General features: G+C 44.6%; 1 protein-coding gene across 1 annotated transcript in view; it reads right to left on the bottom strand.

Annotated features, from left to right (window-relative positions):
- Positions 1–16,350, bottom strand: part of LOC147436681 (DUF21 domain-containing protein At4g14240-like) — a 158,034-nt gene extending 141,684 nt beyond the window's left edge. The window contains exons 1-2 of the mRNA XM_086489496.1: positions 16,034–16,350; positions 15,797–15,963 (exon numbers count right to left, since the gene is read on the bottom strand). Of these exons, the coding sequence (XP_086345622.1) occupies positions 15,797–15,963; positions 16,034–16,071 (205 nt within the window). The 5' untranslated portion in view covers positions 16,072–16,350. The remainder of the gene's footprint in view (positions 1–15,796; positions 15,964–16,033) is intronic.
- Positions 16,351–17,400: the final 1,050 nt, after the last annotated feature.

The following is a 17,400-nucleotide window of genomic DNA, read 5'->3' as shown; positions in this document are numbered from 1 at the left end:
GTGTTTAGTACATAAGTAGCACACATGATGGCCTCAAGCCAAAAAGAATGCGGCCAAAGCTTGACTTTTGACCATACATAGTGCCATTTCCATAAGTGACCTGTTTTTCCTCTCAGCAACACCATTTTGCTAAGGTGTATAAGGCACTGTATATTGGTGTTTTATCCCACAACTAGCCAAAAATGCATTGAATTCATGAGACATATACTCCCCCCCTCGATCTGAATGGAGGGTGCCCATAGTACATTTCGAGACATTTTCAACCATAGCCAGAAATTTTTTGAAGCACATATAAAAACTTCGGACTTTGCTTTAAGAGGAAATACCGATGCATGCCTGGAGTAATCATCAATGAAAGTCACGAAGTAAAGGTAATTGCCCAAGGACGGAGTTTGCATTGGCCCACAAACATCACTATGCACAAGCTGCAACCTGCATGTGGCCCTAACTGAACCATCCTTTGGAAACTTCGAACACTACATCTTACTCAAAATATAGCCTTCACAAACATGTTTGGCAGGTGCTTCAAGAGGCGGCAAAGAAGCAGCCATAATAGATTTCTGCAAACGCAGCAAATTGGCAAAATTCAGATGACCAAAACAGCCAAAGTTTTGCATCTAAAATAGCCCTTGAATCTGCAACTGCATTTGCAAAATTTTGTCTACACTTGTCATACAAAGTGAGCTTATACAGCCCACGGCACAAAAGTTCAGATGCAACAATTTTATCACCAAAACTGAGATCATGAATTGTACATCTGTCATCCACAAATTTGACTACAAGTCAAAGTCTAGCAAGTGCAGATACAGACAAAAGATTCTTCTTGATCCCAGGTACATAAAGTGCATCAACAAGAGTAAAAGAACTGCCATTTGCAGCAGTAAGCACAATCTTTCCAACTCCCTGAACCGGATAAGAGGCATTGTTGGCACAAGTGACTAAATTCCCATGAGGGACAGACTCGATAGAGGTGAACAATTCACAATGTGAGGTAATGTGCTTTGTAGCACCACTGTCGAAATACCACACATGTGAATCTGCAGCAACTGACAAGCATGCATCATGGACAGCAGGATTGTAAGTGCACTCTGCGCTAAAAGCCCATTCTGCATCAACATCAGCATCACAGTCTCCTTTCACAGAAGACTCAACAATGGCTACATTTGTAGTGGAACCAGCATTTGCAGTGGAACCATCCTCTTTCTTCTTAGCCTCTTTGGCCTTCAACTTAGGACGTTGCTTGATCAAGTGATCATTAGCTTTACAATAATGGCAACGCATCTTCTTTTTGCCCTTATCACCAGAATTGCCAAACAAAGTGCTGCCAGCAGATCATCGGGAACAGAAGTTTTGCCACTCGTAGCAAAACCATAAGAAGTGGCTGCATTGCTATTACCACCCTTTCTTTGAGAAGCAATAAAAGTTGTTCAACTGCACGCTGCGTAGTCCTGTTTTTTCTGGAAAGTGACTCTTGCAACAGCAATGTACATAATGTCAAACTTGACAACTTCAGGATTTCCTTGGGTCATAAGTCTCCAAGTACTAGCAAAAGTCTGGTATAAATCTGGTAAGGTATCCAGAATAATCTGCACAAGAGAACTGTCTGAAATGACTTCACCTGCAGAAATAAGTTGCTCATTGATATCCTTGACATCAGCAAGGAAAGTGTCCATATCATCTTCCTCATGCATAATCTTCGATTCCAGCTCTTTACGCAGCAAAGCAATTTTAGCCTCATTGCGGCTTGCATAAAGACCTGCTAGAATATCCCAAGCCCGTTATGCAAATTTTGCAGGACGAATGTGAGGAACAATGATGCACTTCACAGACAACGCAATCAATGCGTGAGCCTGCGCATCCTTTACATCCCAACGAGCTTGTTCTGCCTTAGGCAAAACAACTCTAATAGCAACAAGACCTGCAACATCCTCAACATCGCCTACATCCGTACATCCCCCGCACAATATTCCAAACGCCCTTTGACACAAGAACATGTTGCATCACGTAAGCCCACATAGGGTAATTATCCCCATCCAACCTGTCCTCAGCAGCAAACATCTTGAACACATCTGTGTTGTTGTCAACCATGGGAAATGTTGCACCTGATGTGCAAACTTTCCAAAAAGAGGAGAAACAAAGCGGGAACAACACGCGCTATATAGCACAAACCATAGAAGACTGCAAGGCACCAGTTATGCAGAAAATGGCACTGATAGAAATTCTGTACAAAATGACAAAATAGACTGTGCAGTACTGCCTATATTGGAAACGGAGACCGAAATAAGCCCGAATCAAAAATCTGAGCAGCCTATGCTCTACGAGCTCTCCCAAAAATTTTGTCGACCTGCAAACGCTTGCCAAAGCTCACAGAAATCGGAGAAAGTGAGCAGGCGTGTGTTGGAGCTGCTGGCGACTGAGCCCGAGAGGACGCACAGAAATCGGAGAAAGTGAGCAGGCGTGTGTTGGAGCTGCTGGCGACTGAGCCCGAGAGGACGCAACCTGCTCTGATACCAATTGTTGGAATTAGGGTTGCAGAGAAATGCACACAGCTTGGGGAAGACGAAGGAAGCTCAAGGCACACAACTGAGAGTGTATTACTTAGTGTGCAATGAAAAGAAGGATAGCCTTAGAGTGATGAGCGTATATATAATGCACGGGGGGAAAAACCTCCTAAAGAGGAAAAAAATACCCCGGCGGTACATCACTACCACATGTATATGATAACAATTCACGGCCCAAATAACCAGGGTAGTTAGTCCCCTTGTTGCGTTTCTTCGATTGTTTCTTTGCCCCCCAAAAGTTGGTTAACTCTCCTTTCGACGACGTCATCAAGTTCTTTAATAAACTTCCTTGGAGTAGGAGGTTTCTTGAGGGCCAATTTTATTGGTGAGTCAATGGCTTTCTGCCAATGCGTATGCACTTCCTCAATCCGGTGCCGCGTCAAAAATTTGGCATACTATGCATCCTTTGCAAACTGGAGCATCTGCTTTGCGCACTCATCAAGCTGCTGTTGACGTTGCATCTCCATTAGCTAATACTGTGTAGGCCGAGGTGGCCCATATTCGTGGTCTGCTAATCCATTCAAATTTTCCATCCTGCCTCCCGTTCCTGAGGTAACAGGAGTCGTCGTCTGATTCTTGCCACAATCGATGTGTGTCGCAAGAAAAGGGATCGGATTTCCCGGTAGAAGAGAAATCGAATGAGCTTTGATACCATTGTAACAAACTTGGACACCCCAAGTCTGAAATCTGGCGCGATACACGGAAGAGAATCATTTTAAAACACTTCACACTTAATTCACAGTTCAATTGAGTTGACACGGCCCGACGTAGTTCCGTGCCCAAAGAGATTGACCCCAGCGACTAGCGCCCCTTTTGGTATTTCTTTTTGTATTAATGCTTGAGCAAAGTACAGTTGCCCTTGGATCTCCTTTGTTCACCGGCTCGTGAGCATAGAATGAGCCAAAGAGAGCCCTAGGGACTTATTTAAAGGCCCTTCACCTTGGGGGAAAGCAATACATGAAAAGCTTCTAAACTCAAAAGCAATTGGCTCTCAAAAGCAACTAGCGTTAAAGGCGGAATTGCATACACCCTGCCACGTCAACACGACGACGTGTTTTGCGGAAATTCGTACGGCCAGCCACGTCAACAGTCAGAGAGAATTGCGGATTTCCGTACAACCAGCCCTTCGCTTTCCTTTTATTCCTAGGTGTCCCCAAGGCCTATTGGCAGGTACCCATAAGTTGGGACAACCTATAGCATACGACGTCATAAATTTGTGACATACCCCCCTCTTGAAAGAGTTGTAATTGCCCTCGATTAAACCTGCAAAACACACAAAGGCCAAAAACCAGTTCAGTAGACACTGACTCTTAAGTACTGACGCACTAGACACACACAAATCTAGCACTTGCACAAAGAGGACTCAATCAGTGCACATTCACATCATATCAATCACATCAAAATTGATTCCAAATTTAAGACCATGATTCATGGAAACAAATTTAGCAATCGCATCTAGATCCATCCCGGACCTCACTGATGTCAGATTAGCTAATTCTTATTGCGATCATGTCTATAGATTCTCTCACAAACTGTAGACGTATCAAGCCACTGAAGACTTGAGCCAACTTGCAGATTCCGACTGAAGGACCTAAACCCTAAGAAGCAAAAGAAGTTGAAGTTCCCACCAACTTATGGGACCCCGTCCAATGGGGCCCTGATGACGCAAAGGATATAAAATAACAAGATCCACTTTGCGTGGAGAGTTGATGAAGTGGCAGAACTATACGGAAAACCCAGATTTTGCGTTGACAAGATGACATGGCAGACTGTATGGATTTCCACGTTTTGTGCTGACTACTGACATGCCGGTTGTACAGACTGTCGTAAATCACGCTGGCAGTAGCTTTTTTGGACCAGTTGCTTTTGAGTTTGAAGCTTTTCATTGTAACTACTTTTCAGGCCAAGGGCATTTAAATATGAGGCTAGGGATCATTCTCTGGCATGCTTCCTGGAGAACGTGCAGAGTGTGAGTATTGGCATTGTGATCTGTTAAATCAATAAAAAGAAACCGAAATAGGCCAAGGTTTGGAACCAATACTCTTTGGGGTGAAATTCCGCCACTCCGTGTCGCGTGTGCTCTCTCTCTTTCAATTTAGTTGATATTGAAGTGAAAAGTCTATTCAGTTTGTTCTTTTCTATTGGCATACAGTGCCCGTCTTGTGACGGTGATATCTGAGCATCAGGCCTGTGCTTTTCTGAAAGCATACCGGTCCTACAAAAGAGGAGATAGAGCAAACGGGCGCTTCCAAAGTCTATTGAAATCTTATTTGAAAAAGTTTCGTGCTCCAACCATGGACTCATTAGCCACTCCCACCCTTACTTCATCACGAATCGGACGTGCTCCCGTCTTCACCGCTTTTTCTTACAGGGCATGAGCGAAAAAGATACTTACAAGAGAGAAATGCAAGATTTGTTTCGAGCTACTGTTTTTCTCAGATGCAGTGTCATGCAATAAAAGTCTATAGCTACCAAGCTGCAAATTCCAAGGACTTGGCAAGCTTCCAAGAAAATTTTTTGCCCGAAGTTGTATGGTTTCTGACATCTTCCTTCGGAGTGCAACTTCTAGTAGAGTGGGGTATCCTAAAATGCTTGCCATGGAAACCCTAGCAGATTATAACTTGAAATTTCTCGACATCTCTCAGTAGGTGTCTCTTTTCGAGCTGATAACCTTGGAGGCCCGGTGTGATTGCTATGTCTTGGTACTAACATCGACTCTCTGTCCAAGAGCTGATGGATCATGCTGTAGTCGGTTACGACCTTATGAAAGGAATCTAACCCTAATTTTGGTGCAGGTTTCAAGATGGAAAGTCAATTTACTTTTTGAGCTCGACTGATGCCGAGATTGCTTTTTAATTTTGAGTTTTGTTTGAACTTGTTTGGTGATCCTGTTTGGAATGGATGGTATCTAGTTTAAACCCGTCTTGGTGCCGATTTGAAATGCTTGACTCTGGTTTTAATACTGGTTTCAATGATTGATAATTTTACTCCCGAGTGGAGTAGTGAGAAATGTTGTTTTGGTATTGTTCGAACCTCGGAACGACGCAAATGGGATGTCTAGGGAGCGTTTCATTGTAGGCTTGAAAACCTCGGAAGGAAGCATACGGGATGTCTGGGAGCGTTTCGTTGTATGCTAGAAAACCTCCGAAACAACGCAAACGGGATGTCTGGGGAGCATTTGGTTGTATGCTTGGACCTCCAAGCGACGCAGGCTATGGTTTGGGGAACGCTTGGTTGTACCAGTCCTCTAAACTCATGGCCCGAACCTTTTTAGGTTATTTGCGGGGGAAGTGATGAGGTAGTCGTTGAATAGCTTCATACCGCAGTCCGTTTGTCTGGGGGGAGTGCTCAGCGGTGTTGTTTGTTGTGTCTTGTAACATGCATATGTGAGCAATTGTGTTGCATTGTGATGTGCCAACCACTCAATATTCCTAATTGGGGGGGAGTGCTCAACGACGTTGTTCGTTGTGTCTTCTAACATGCATATGTGAGCATTTGTGTTGCATTGTGATGTGCTAACCACTGAATATTTTTAATTGGATGAGATTACCTGGGTGTGTAATATAAGACACCGGTGGATGATCAATGCAGTTTGGGTGTGATGGTTAACTTTACTACGCCGGAATATCAAGAGTTCCAATTTAAACAAGGGAGGGAGGCCAACTCCTTGATCAAAAGAGCCGAAAGGAGAAGCCAACTCCTTAACAAAAAGAGAAAACTGATTGTCCCTCGGAATGTCCCTCGGAATTTGTTTTAGCTGACTTGAGTTGTTTTGCAGATACACGGTAATCGCAGACGATTACTCTCTTTCAAGAGGGAGGGTGTCACAAACTGCTGACGTGTCAAGCCACTGAAGACCTGAGCCAACTTGCAGATCCCAGCCGAAGGGCCTAAACCCTAAGAAGCAGAAGAAGTTGAAGTTCCCACTAACTTATGGGACCCCGATGGGGCCCAAGTGACACAAAGGATATAAAATAAAGCAAGATCCACTTTGCGTGAGTTAATGACGTGGCAGAACTGTATGGAAAACCCGGATTCTGCGTTGACATGATGATGTGGCAGATTGTACGGATTTCCACGTTTTACGCTGACTACTAACGTGGCAGTTGTACGGATTTCCATAAATCACGCTGGTAGCTTTTTGGACCAGATTCTTTTGAGTTTGAAGCTTTTCACTACTGTAACTGCAATTAAGGCTAAGGGCCTTTAAATATGAGGCTAGGGCTCATTCTCTGGCATGCTTCCTAGAGAAGGTGCAGAATGAGTACCGGCATTTAACTCAGTTGAATCAATATGAAGAAATACCGAAAGGGACGCCAAGGTTTGTGGCCAATACTCTTTGGGATGGAATTCAGCCACTCCGTGTCACGTGTGCTCTCTCTCTTTCAGTTCAGTTTTTATTGAAGTGCTAAAAGTCTGTTCAGTCTGTTCTTTTTTATTGGCACATGGTGCCCATCTTGTAACGGATTCTTAAGAGCAAAATACTGCAATCATTTCATCCTTCAATCCTTGTAAGGTGCAGCGGAAGTGAATGTTGAACTTTGCTTAAGATGAGTGCTCCAAACTGTGCTCAAGGTTCCTTTTTACTTACGGAAGGGAGAGCCTTCCATTCCTTTAGTGAGAGAGTGCAATGGACACAAACAAAGTGGTGAAAACTGTGAATGAAGGTACTGAGACTGAGAGATAGAGAGAGAATAATACGACACCATAATGTTGTCAAAACCCTCCTCCGAAGGCCCCACTCTCTATGGCGAGAGCGGTCTACTATTGATTGCACAAATCTCTACAATGCTTGGACTTGTCGACGATGTCGGCGACGATGACAAGACAGGCTGAAATCTGAAAATGCTAAGGGCTGAAATCTGCAAATCTTTATCAGCTAAATTCTGACTCTATGTCGATGACGACGGCGATGACGACAATGCAACGACGACACGTTGAAAATGCAGATGCTGAAATCTGTGTTTTCCGGGCTGAATCTGCAAACTACGCTGGATCTGACCGTGCGGCGAGGATCTGCTGCGGGAAGGTGACATCTGCGAGATTCAGGACTTGCTCTGCTGTAAGTCTATGCTGAAAACTGAAAACGTTGGTGTTCTTCAGGGTTCTGTCGCGAAAGATCTGCAAAACGCTAGGCCTCTTGCTGATCAAGAACGCTAGGGCTGATCTGTGTTGCCGAGGAAATCTACTAACGCTAGGGCTGATCTGCTGTGTCTTGCTGTTGCCGGGGCTGATCTGCAATGCAAAATGATCTGCAATGCAAAATGCCAAGGGCTGATCTTGATGCAAAAATGCTAGTGTCTTCTGAAGGTTGAAAACGCTGAGTTTGTCGCAAGGGAAAGTCTTGCTGAGAAGGTGCCTGTTGAACGTCATGTTCCTGCTGCCTCTTCTGCTAAAAAGTGCTAGCGCTAGGTTTACTTATATACATGCTTGGCTAATTTTCCCTACCCAGTTCCAAGCAAAAGTCACTTAAAAATAATAAGTGAAAAATGTCAAAAATAGGGAAAATAGGTCTATGCACTATAAAAATGCTCCTGATGGGTTCTGATGGAAAACCGATAATCATGCTGTGTGCAACCAGAGGATATGCATCTACTCTAAGTGTCTGGACATGCACGGTCTGCGAACATACTCACAAAAGTGCCATAAAACTTCCTAATCTAACTGAAGTGAACCCATGTCATGAAGTAGCTTATCCACGTACACATAGGGTTAGATGTGCACGTGACATCCCCTCCTTTTCAAAATGAGGTATTGGTACCGAGCTGTATGGTGTTGAGGGAGATCGCCAATAGGGTCTAGAATCTTGGAAACGACTCTTCGGCAGCCCACTCTGATGCGTGGGTCATGCGATACTTGAACTTCATAAAGGTCTACAACGCTTACTTCTTTGGGCCGCGCCAAAAGTGACACAAAGTCTTCTATGGCTCCTTCGATGCTTCAACTTCGTCGATAGTCATGCGTCTACCTTCTTCAAGAATCTCCGAGGATGAAAGTTCCTGAAACCACTTCCAACACAAAAACATGAACATACCCATTCCATGTAAAGTGACTGAAAAAATTCCATTCTTCTTTAAAGACAGTGCATGCAATATAGATGAACATATAGACAGAGTGCCAAACCGTTCATCAAACACGGGCAAACAATGGAGTCGAAACTTGTCTTTCTGATCTAAATCAATCAACTGATGCAAATCACAATGGAAATGCCTATGCTTGATGCTCAATCCTTCTTGTGCTCTTTCGGACACTGTGTCATGCCAAGGAAGAGACATGGAATGTGAATTCCTTGAATGCAAACATTTCATCTTTTCATGAGTAATCCGCATATATCCGTGCTCATTCATGAGTGAATCGTGTTCATCGTACAATACGGCTTGCCTATGAAAAAGGGATCACATAAGGACGGTGACTAAAATACAAGAAAGCATCACAAATGAAACACTCGAACAATGCGTATTGACTAATCATTCGTACACATAATACTTCCTGTAGGGGTTCTTTGGACCTCGACGCGAGAGCAAAGATCGGTTCTTCGTGATTGATCGAATCTTCACGTGGGGGTTCTTTGGACCTCGACTCGAGAGCCACGATCGGTTCTTCGTGATTGATTGAATCTGCAATGAGGTTAGCTTCACTAGAAAAAGCATCAACTAAACCATCATCCTTGTGAACAATCACATCTTTATCCTGCGAATCATCATGCTTGTGAGAAATCACATCTTGATCATGCAAATCTTCATGCTTATCATTATCATGCAAATCATGTGTGTCGTGCTTTGGAAAAGAAGAGAATGAGAGAGTCTCCTTTTCCTGATCCTTTGCAATCTGTGCCTGCATACTAAAAAAGAGTCGCAACAACTCTTGCATGTGTTGGGCTCTCTGTTCAGCCGCCAAGCGCGCTTGCTCATGCTCACGCTCCAAGGCTACCCTTCTGTCTTCGGCCGCCAAGCGCGCGTGCTCGCGCTCACACTCAAAGGCTAACCGTCTTTCTTCGCGCTCGCGAGCCAATTCTATTTTTCTTTCTTGGTGCTCGCGACCATTCCTGCTCGTATTTCTTCGGCCGCCAAGCATGCTTGCTCGCGATATGGTGGCTGCCATTCTTTCTGCTTTTCTTGATTCGCGTTCTAACTTCTTGTCCATCATTATCTTGTCGAAAAGCTCCATAGGAGTTAGTGCAATCCTTGGCGTAGATGGGGAAGGGGAAGGGTCAGAAAAACCTCCTGGTTGGGAAAATTCTTCTTCGCCACTACCATGCTCATCACCTCCTTGTGAAGTATCCATTCCGCTTCGGGTGATGACCATCCACTGAAGTCTTGGTTTCTTAAGTTCACGAGGAACTTGAGTTCTTGTGGTTCTTGGGTTATTGGGTTCTTGAGTTTTGAGGTTCTTGAGGTTCTTGAGGGTCTTGAGGGTCTTCTTTAGCTTGCAATCTGTGTTAGAGAAGGATCTTCTCTTACCCGAGCTCTTCTCTTTCCCACGGGCGCATCCCTTGGCGGCCTTGCGCTCACACCTAGGTTGCTTTTTCCCACCTCACGTCGATTGGCCGGCCGCTAAGTGCACGGTCCGCTCTCAATGAGTGAAAAGAGAAACAAGGGGAGGCTGGTCAAGCTTAGGTTTCCTGTCACTCTTCAAAAACACGATTAGAAATCGACACGCCCAAGAGGACTTGGGTTACGTGCGACCGCAACAAGGAAAAACAATTATGTGGTTTTTTCCTTGAGTGATACAAAACACTACCAAAGCTCTGATGCCAATGTAAGGTGCAGCATAAGTAAATGTTGAACTTTGCTCAAGATGAGTGCTCCGAACTGTGCTCAAGGTTCCTTTTTACTTACGGAAGGGAGAGCCTTTCGTTCCTTTAGTGAGAGAGTGTAATGGACACAAACAAAGTGGTGAACACTCTGAATGAAGGTACTGAGACTCAGAGATAGAGAGAGAAGAATACGACACCAGAATGTTGTCAAAACCCTCCTCCGAAGGCCCCACTCTCTATGGCGAGAGTGGTCTACTATTGATTGCACAAATCTCTACAATGCTTGGACTTGCCGAGGATGTCGACGACGATGAGGACAACGAGGAGACGGGCTGAAATCTGAAAATACTAAGGGCTGAAATCTGCAAATCTTTATTTGTTGAATTTTGACTATGTCGATGACGATGATGCAACGACGACACGCTGAAAACGCGAATGCTGAAATCTGCGTTTTCTGGGCTGAATCTGCAAACTACGCTGGATCTAATCGTGCGGCGAGGATCTGCTACAGGAAGGTGACATCTGCGAGGTTCGGGACTTGCTCCGCTGTGAATCCATGCCGAAAACTGAAAACGTTCGTGTTCTGTCGCGAAAGATCTGCAAAATGCTAGGCCTCTTGCTGATCAAAAATGCTAGGGCTGATCTGTGTTACCGAGGAAATCTGCTAATGCTAGGGCTGATCTGCTGTGTCTTGCTGTTGCCGGGGCTGATCTGCAATGCAAAATGCCAGGGGCTGATCTTGATGCAAAAACGCTAGTGTCTTCAGAAGGTTGAAAACGTTGAGGTTGTCGCGAGGGGGAGTCTTGCTGAGAAGGTGCCTGTTGAGCGTCGTGTTCCTGCTGCCTCTTCTGCCAGAAAGTGCTAGCGCTAGGTTTACTTATATGCATGCTTGGCTAATTTGCCCTACCCAGTTTCCAACAATAGTCACTTAAAAATAATAAGTGAAAAATGTCAAAAATAGGGAAAATAGGTCTATGCACTGTAAAAATGCTCCTGATGGGTTCTGATGGAAATCTGATGATCATGCTGTGTGCAACCAAAGGATATGCAATGGTCTGCAAATAGACTCACAAAAGTGCCAGAACACTTCCTAATCTAACTGAACTGAACCCATGTCATGAAGTAGCCCGTACACATAAGGTTAGATGTGCACTTGACAATCATGCACTCAAACAAGATCACATGAGAGAGTACACATCAATCAGATTCAACTTCGGGAATTTTCATTTCCAATAATCATAAAGTCATACAAGAGAATACTGTCAGCACAACAATACCCCTGAAATCCAAAGAGAAATCTATGACTTTATTCCATCCAGGTAATTTGTGACAAAGGAGCGGAGTGACCCCCCTGCACAAGATTCAACCCTCTTGACCTGCGGGATTTTTCGAAATAGACGCATCTAAGCCGAAAGCCTCAAGGTAAAGTTCCAAAATTTAAGGAGCATCTGCTAGGTCCTCCTCCTCCTCCATCCACTTCGCATCCAATGCCGGATAGTTCTTAAATTTCACTAAGAACTGCCGAATCACTTAACCTTTCACTTTCTTTTCTTATGGGCCAGAATCTATTCTGGAACAAATATCTCCTCGCTCTCTTCCACTTCAGGTTGCTCATCAGGCTACCGTCAACTGGCACCTCACTCTTAAAGGGCTTCAAGAGACTCACATGAAAAGCATTGTGAATCTTCCAAGTATATGGCAACTTGAGTCTGAAGGATAAATCATTTATCTTTTCTTGAATCTAGAAAGGTCCATAACACCTCATGCTAAGCTTTGGAAAAAGCCGCTCCTTTCTCTTTTGTTTCCTTAGGCGTGCCTTCTCAAAACGTAAGAGCACCCAATCATCTTCCTTCAACTTCAAGCCAACGTAAAAGGCGGAATTCCGTACAGCCTGCCACGTCAGCACAACAGTGCGTTTTGCGGAAATCCGTACGGCCAGCCACGTCAGCAGTTCAACGCGAATTGCGAATTTCCATACAGCCAGCCCTTCGCTTTTCTTTTATTCCTAGGTGTTTCCAGAGCCCTGTCGACAGGTACCCATAAGTTGGGACAACCTATAGCATGCCACGTCATTAGTTTGTGACGTGCATTCTACTAGTACTCTACTAAGGCTGTCAGTCTCAATCTCTAATTGATTCGATGATTTGTGCATCTGATTAATAGCACATTGTATCCAATGGGATAAATGAGTGTCCATATAGGCCAGTCTTATCACATATCCATCCTCTGTTAGTTGGAGAAGATGCTCTCTTTCGAAAGACATCTTCGTGCCCAACTCCTCTGGGCATTGTATCCATCTGCTCCCGGAATCTAGCTAAATGAGATCTTGACGTATGAGTCTAGTGATCTCTATCCGTGTGAGAAATAGGGAGGGTGCATCCAAGGAGTATTGAAACGGAGGCAGTCTATCCATGCTGAAACCATGTGATTTAAAAAATGATGTCATCTGCCCATACCAGCATGCTCTATCCCCCGAGAGAGAGAGAGAGAGAGAGAGAGAGAGAGAGAGAGAGAGATTCTTGTAGCAGTGGATAAGGATTGTTAGTGGGGTGCCAGGATAATTCCATTTGGCTACCTAGAGGGTAGACTTGCAAAATTTGGGTTTCCATGTCAACATGATGTGTTAGTGAAGCAGCAGTTTGTGCCTGTACTATAGCCTATCAAGAAGAAAATTTGCCATTGGTCAGCCTTGTTTGACTGGTAGAGATCTTGTGATGAATCACGTTCTTCGACAGCTTGGTTCACCACATCCTCCAAGACTTCACTCTAGCATTATGGCACGTTGAGACGCCTTGTACACAGCTTTTTGTGGGGTGGCCTAGATGGCCCTGCTTACACTCGATCACTAGTCCATTGGGACAAAGTCGTTTTTCCTAGAGAGGGAGGATTGGGGATTATTGATCCAAAGATGTAGAGCAAGGTATTGTTTGTGAAGCTCATAGTACGCGGACTGTTTCCAAGGGCAGAGCCTTAGAACTCATAAGTTGGTGGGAACCTAAGGCTTAGCTTAAAACAATAATCTCTTATGGGATTACTTCACATTATCCTCATGGAATCCTTAGTGCAAACACACCCTCTCTTGGCTTAGTGATTGACTATGACAAGAATGGGGCCAAACATTTGAATTTTACCCATGTTTGAGTGGGAACGTAGGCATATCCTGTAGACTAGTGTCTTTATTGTGTGGAAAGTTCCTCTTATGAGTTTATTTGACCTAAAGGAAGGGCCAAACCTAGTGGGTATGAACCCCTTCTTTTCTTGGTGTTTGATGCCTTGGTTTGCTGTGGATTTGGAAGAAGTTACGTCTTGCCTTGATTCGACGACGGCCTCCTTGTGTCAAGGGGGTAGCGAGCAGCCACTTGTATGGAATGCCATATTTATAGATTCAAAGGGTTGTCAACTACACGAGAGGACTCACATTGACTAGGCTAGATGAAATGATGGGCCAACAAGCTCATAACACAGTTGGTCAAATGCTTCCATTGTTGGGGCACAGGTTATTGGAGCTACCTATATGATCTATAGAGGGGTTGTTGGCTGTATGATAGAGATTGATGAGGCTATTCCACCCGACTGGCATGACTTCATAGGGGGGCAGACTCTTTTACCTTCTCATCAAGGATGGTGTGTGTACTTTGATCCTCGCTCTGGAGACCCGATTGTTGCTCAGCAAAAGAATCTAGTCTTTAGCATTGCTAAGATTGGCCATCATGGACGTCACATCATACTGGAGTTTCAAGTGAGGTTTCACCCAATCAATAGTTGATTGCCCATTGGCAACATGGTAAGAGTAGGCTCTTTCTAGAGGAGTCACCCTGTTTTCACTGTTGAGGAGGCACCACTTTGGAGACTCTGGATTTGGCAGGGAAAGCCCTTGTTTAGTTGGATTGGGATCCTCGTGAGTGATAGTGGCATTTGTTGCGCGATGATGGAGTCCCGCTAACCCTTTTTGCGTACATTGTCTCCCTTGGGAGGAGGCTTCTTTTGCGGACCCGGTACCCACCTCACCGTTAAAAAGTATGGTAGGATCAACGCATCCTCCCGACTTTCCAGCAACAGTTTTGGTCATGCATCTAGACCCTCCGGCATAGTTACCCGGAACGCGGAACGCGGAACGCGGAACGGGAACGGCGACGGGATCCCCGCGGAACGGGGGAACGGCTAGGGGTCCGGAACAGGAACGGCGCGGAACGGGAGGTATAAAAAACACCCAAATAGTGCATTTTTTAGCTCCTTGTGTTTAAATACAAGGAGTATTAGAGTGCTTTGACTTTAATACTCACAGAAAACTCGTTTTGAAGACCATTCAACCTTGCTATGACTAGATGATGAGAGAGAGAGAGAGAGACTCGAGAGAGTGAGAGGGAGAGGGAGAGATTTGAGAGAGTGGGAGGGAGAGGAAGAGAGCTTGAAGGCCTAAAGCCTTGAGCCTTGAGAAAGAGAGTCTTGAGAGGGAGAGATCTTGAGAGTGTGAGAGGGAGAGAGCTTGAGCCTTGAGGATTAGCTTGTGGAGAGAAAGGGGGAGGGGGTGCATTTTATGAGTCCTTGAGGCCTTGCACACTTCAAAAAGAAGCCCAAACATTTACTTCAATTTTTTCAATTTTTGCCAAATTTGTTTGTAGCTATTGGCCGTTCCAAGGGAATTCCGGAACGTTCCGGGGCTTTCCAGAACGTTCCGGAACGGCCGTTCCGGTTTGCACTGGCCACCCGAAACGTCAGACGTTCCGGGACGTTTCGGAACGTTCGAGAAGGGAACTGCCCCCCGGAACGCCAGAACGGGGGCTAGGGGGCGTTCCCCGGTAACTATGCCCTCCGGAGATACGTTTTTCCATGTGGATGATAGCACATGCCGGGGCTGACTATAGGGGGGCCCACATGGTTTGAGAGGGGCCTAAATGGTTTCTCTACGCTCGATGAATTTCCCATGCCTCTCTTGCAGCTCGACTGAAGGTTCACTCAAGGGAACCCAAACAGGAAAAGTTTATAGGGAAGGGGTAACCCCCATATGGAATAGATGTTCCCCCCATAACCTATGCTAGTTGGGAGTATGGTTGAAAATCCTCTCAAAGCGCACAAGATGGAGGGCTTATGGCCCGTAAGTTGGTTATGTACGACATACAAGCTGGTTATGTACAATATACAAGGAAAAAAAACAAATTGCTTCACAGCTATGTGGAGACTATGCGTGTATCCTTACATTGCAAGCATTCATTACATGTATAACCACATTACCATGCTAGCTGCAACTACATGAATTTATTAATCATGTAAGCAATTGAGTGTAGTAATTACTATAATTTTTGAGCTGACAGCTTGAACCCGACAACTAAAACATTAAAATAAGCCATACAAACTTATACTGCGGATAGATTCACTCTTGATGGCAAAAAGAATCATAGAGAGCTTTCTGCGTAGCTTCTTGCTTGTGCATGTGTATGTGTGGCAGTGCAGATGTAGGTTTTATTTATAAGAGGCTTACTTGCTTGCTTTTTCTCTGTCGGCGTCCCACTTCTTTGCAGGACCTCCAGCTCCACAAGATCCAATGACATGAGCCCCAATGTAAGACCGGACATGACTCCCCCGAAGAGGACCAGGAGCAAAGAGATGCATGCATCTTCCCAGTTTCCTGTCGCCCTTCCAACGTCTCTGCAAGCAGACATCAAAGCTGTTGCTCGGCATCAAAATCCAGAAGCAGGTAGGTTAAACGGAAACTTACTGAAGACGGTGGAAGATAAATGAGACCATTCTAGCCATCTCCCAAACACCATGAACACGGATGCGTGATTGGAGCGATAAACGGCTGTCTAGACGAAGCTAAGGTGCGTGCGCGCGCGCACACGCGTGCGTAAATGCGTGCTTGCGGCGAAATGAAGGTGTGCAAGGAGTGCCCCGGGGGAGTGTGTGTGTGTGTGTGTGTGTGTGTGTGTTTGAGAGAGAGAGAGAGAGCGGGCATGTATGGCTCGTGAGCTGCGAGTGCATGTAGGGAGCTTGCTAAATCGGAGCTAAAACCTGCTTCTTCCTTGCAAAACTGGACAAAGTGGACAGTTCAGGGAGAGGACACGTGTTGCTCGCTCCATTTAGTTGACACGTATACATAAATGTTTGTTTTGCCTCAAGAGATTTGGCTGCTGCCCTCGCTTGACTTTATCCTTGCCCGCAAGATCCAAGACAAGGCCCAATCCAAGACAAAGCCCAAGGGCTCAAACTTTGAGAGCCGAGTCACTCCATACGCTGTAGTGGGGGGCAATTTGTCGATAGCTAGCGCCAGACCCATTTTTGGGCATTTTGCACGTCTTTGGAGGGTGCCACTTCTTAGCCCGCGTCAAAAATACACTAAAATGTGCAGAAAAACAAGGGAAAATGTAAAATTTTTACAGACACCCTAAGAGAAGTCGATGAATGAAAGACATATTATTTTGCGGTGGATGGAGCCTAATGAGTTCTTTTCACTTGAAGAGAGAAGTTTTCTAAAGTATAATCTAGTGGATTCAATTTGTAGAAGCTAGCAAGGGTGATTTAGAAACTCAATTTTCACTACCAAAACCCTCGGTGAGACACGCTTACGACTCGCTACTACTAGCTGTGGGATGTCCAAATGCTAAAGCAATCAAATACCTTTCTCTAAGGTATTTAAATAAAGCAATCAAATATCCTTGTTCTTAAGGTGTTTGTATATTCAATTTGACCCCTCTGTAATTAATATATATATATTATAATATATATATATAGAGAGAGAGAGAGAGAGAGAGAGATATATATGTGGGTTGTAGATGATGTCATTCTTAAAAATTTGAATAGAGTTTTCTTTATACGTTGACATTAACTTGAAATCTTATCAAATAAGTATGACTCCTGTGCATTACCATTCTCATAGGAGATTTAAAGCTTCAAAATTAAGAAAAGAATATTTATAAGACTAAATTGTCCAAAAGAGAACTAAGTTGACTTATCAATGTATTGAGCCATAATGTGTTATGCCATTTGCTTGTATTTTAACAAGGTGAGGAGGCACATGGGCCTGCTAAGTTAAGGGGAGTGAGAATTATGAATTTGTGGAAATTCCCAAAATACCTCTCAAATTTT

This window comes from Adiantum capillus-veneris, chromosome 18 (genome assembly GCF_014529385.1).
Source record: "Adiantum capillus-veneris isolate H3 chromosome 18, ASM1452938v2, whole genome shotgun sequence".
Lineage (NCBI taxonomy): Eukaryota > Viridiplantae > Streptophyta > Polypodiopsida > Polypodiales > Pteridaceae > Adiantum > Adiantum capillus-veneris.
Note: the sequence above shows the minus strand (reverse complement) of the source record. Positions and strands in the feature narration are given on the sequence as shown.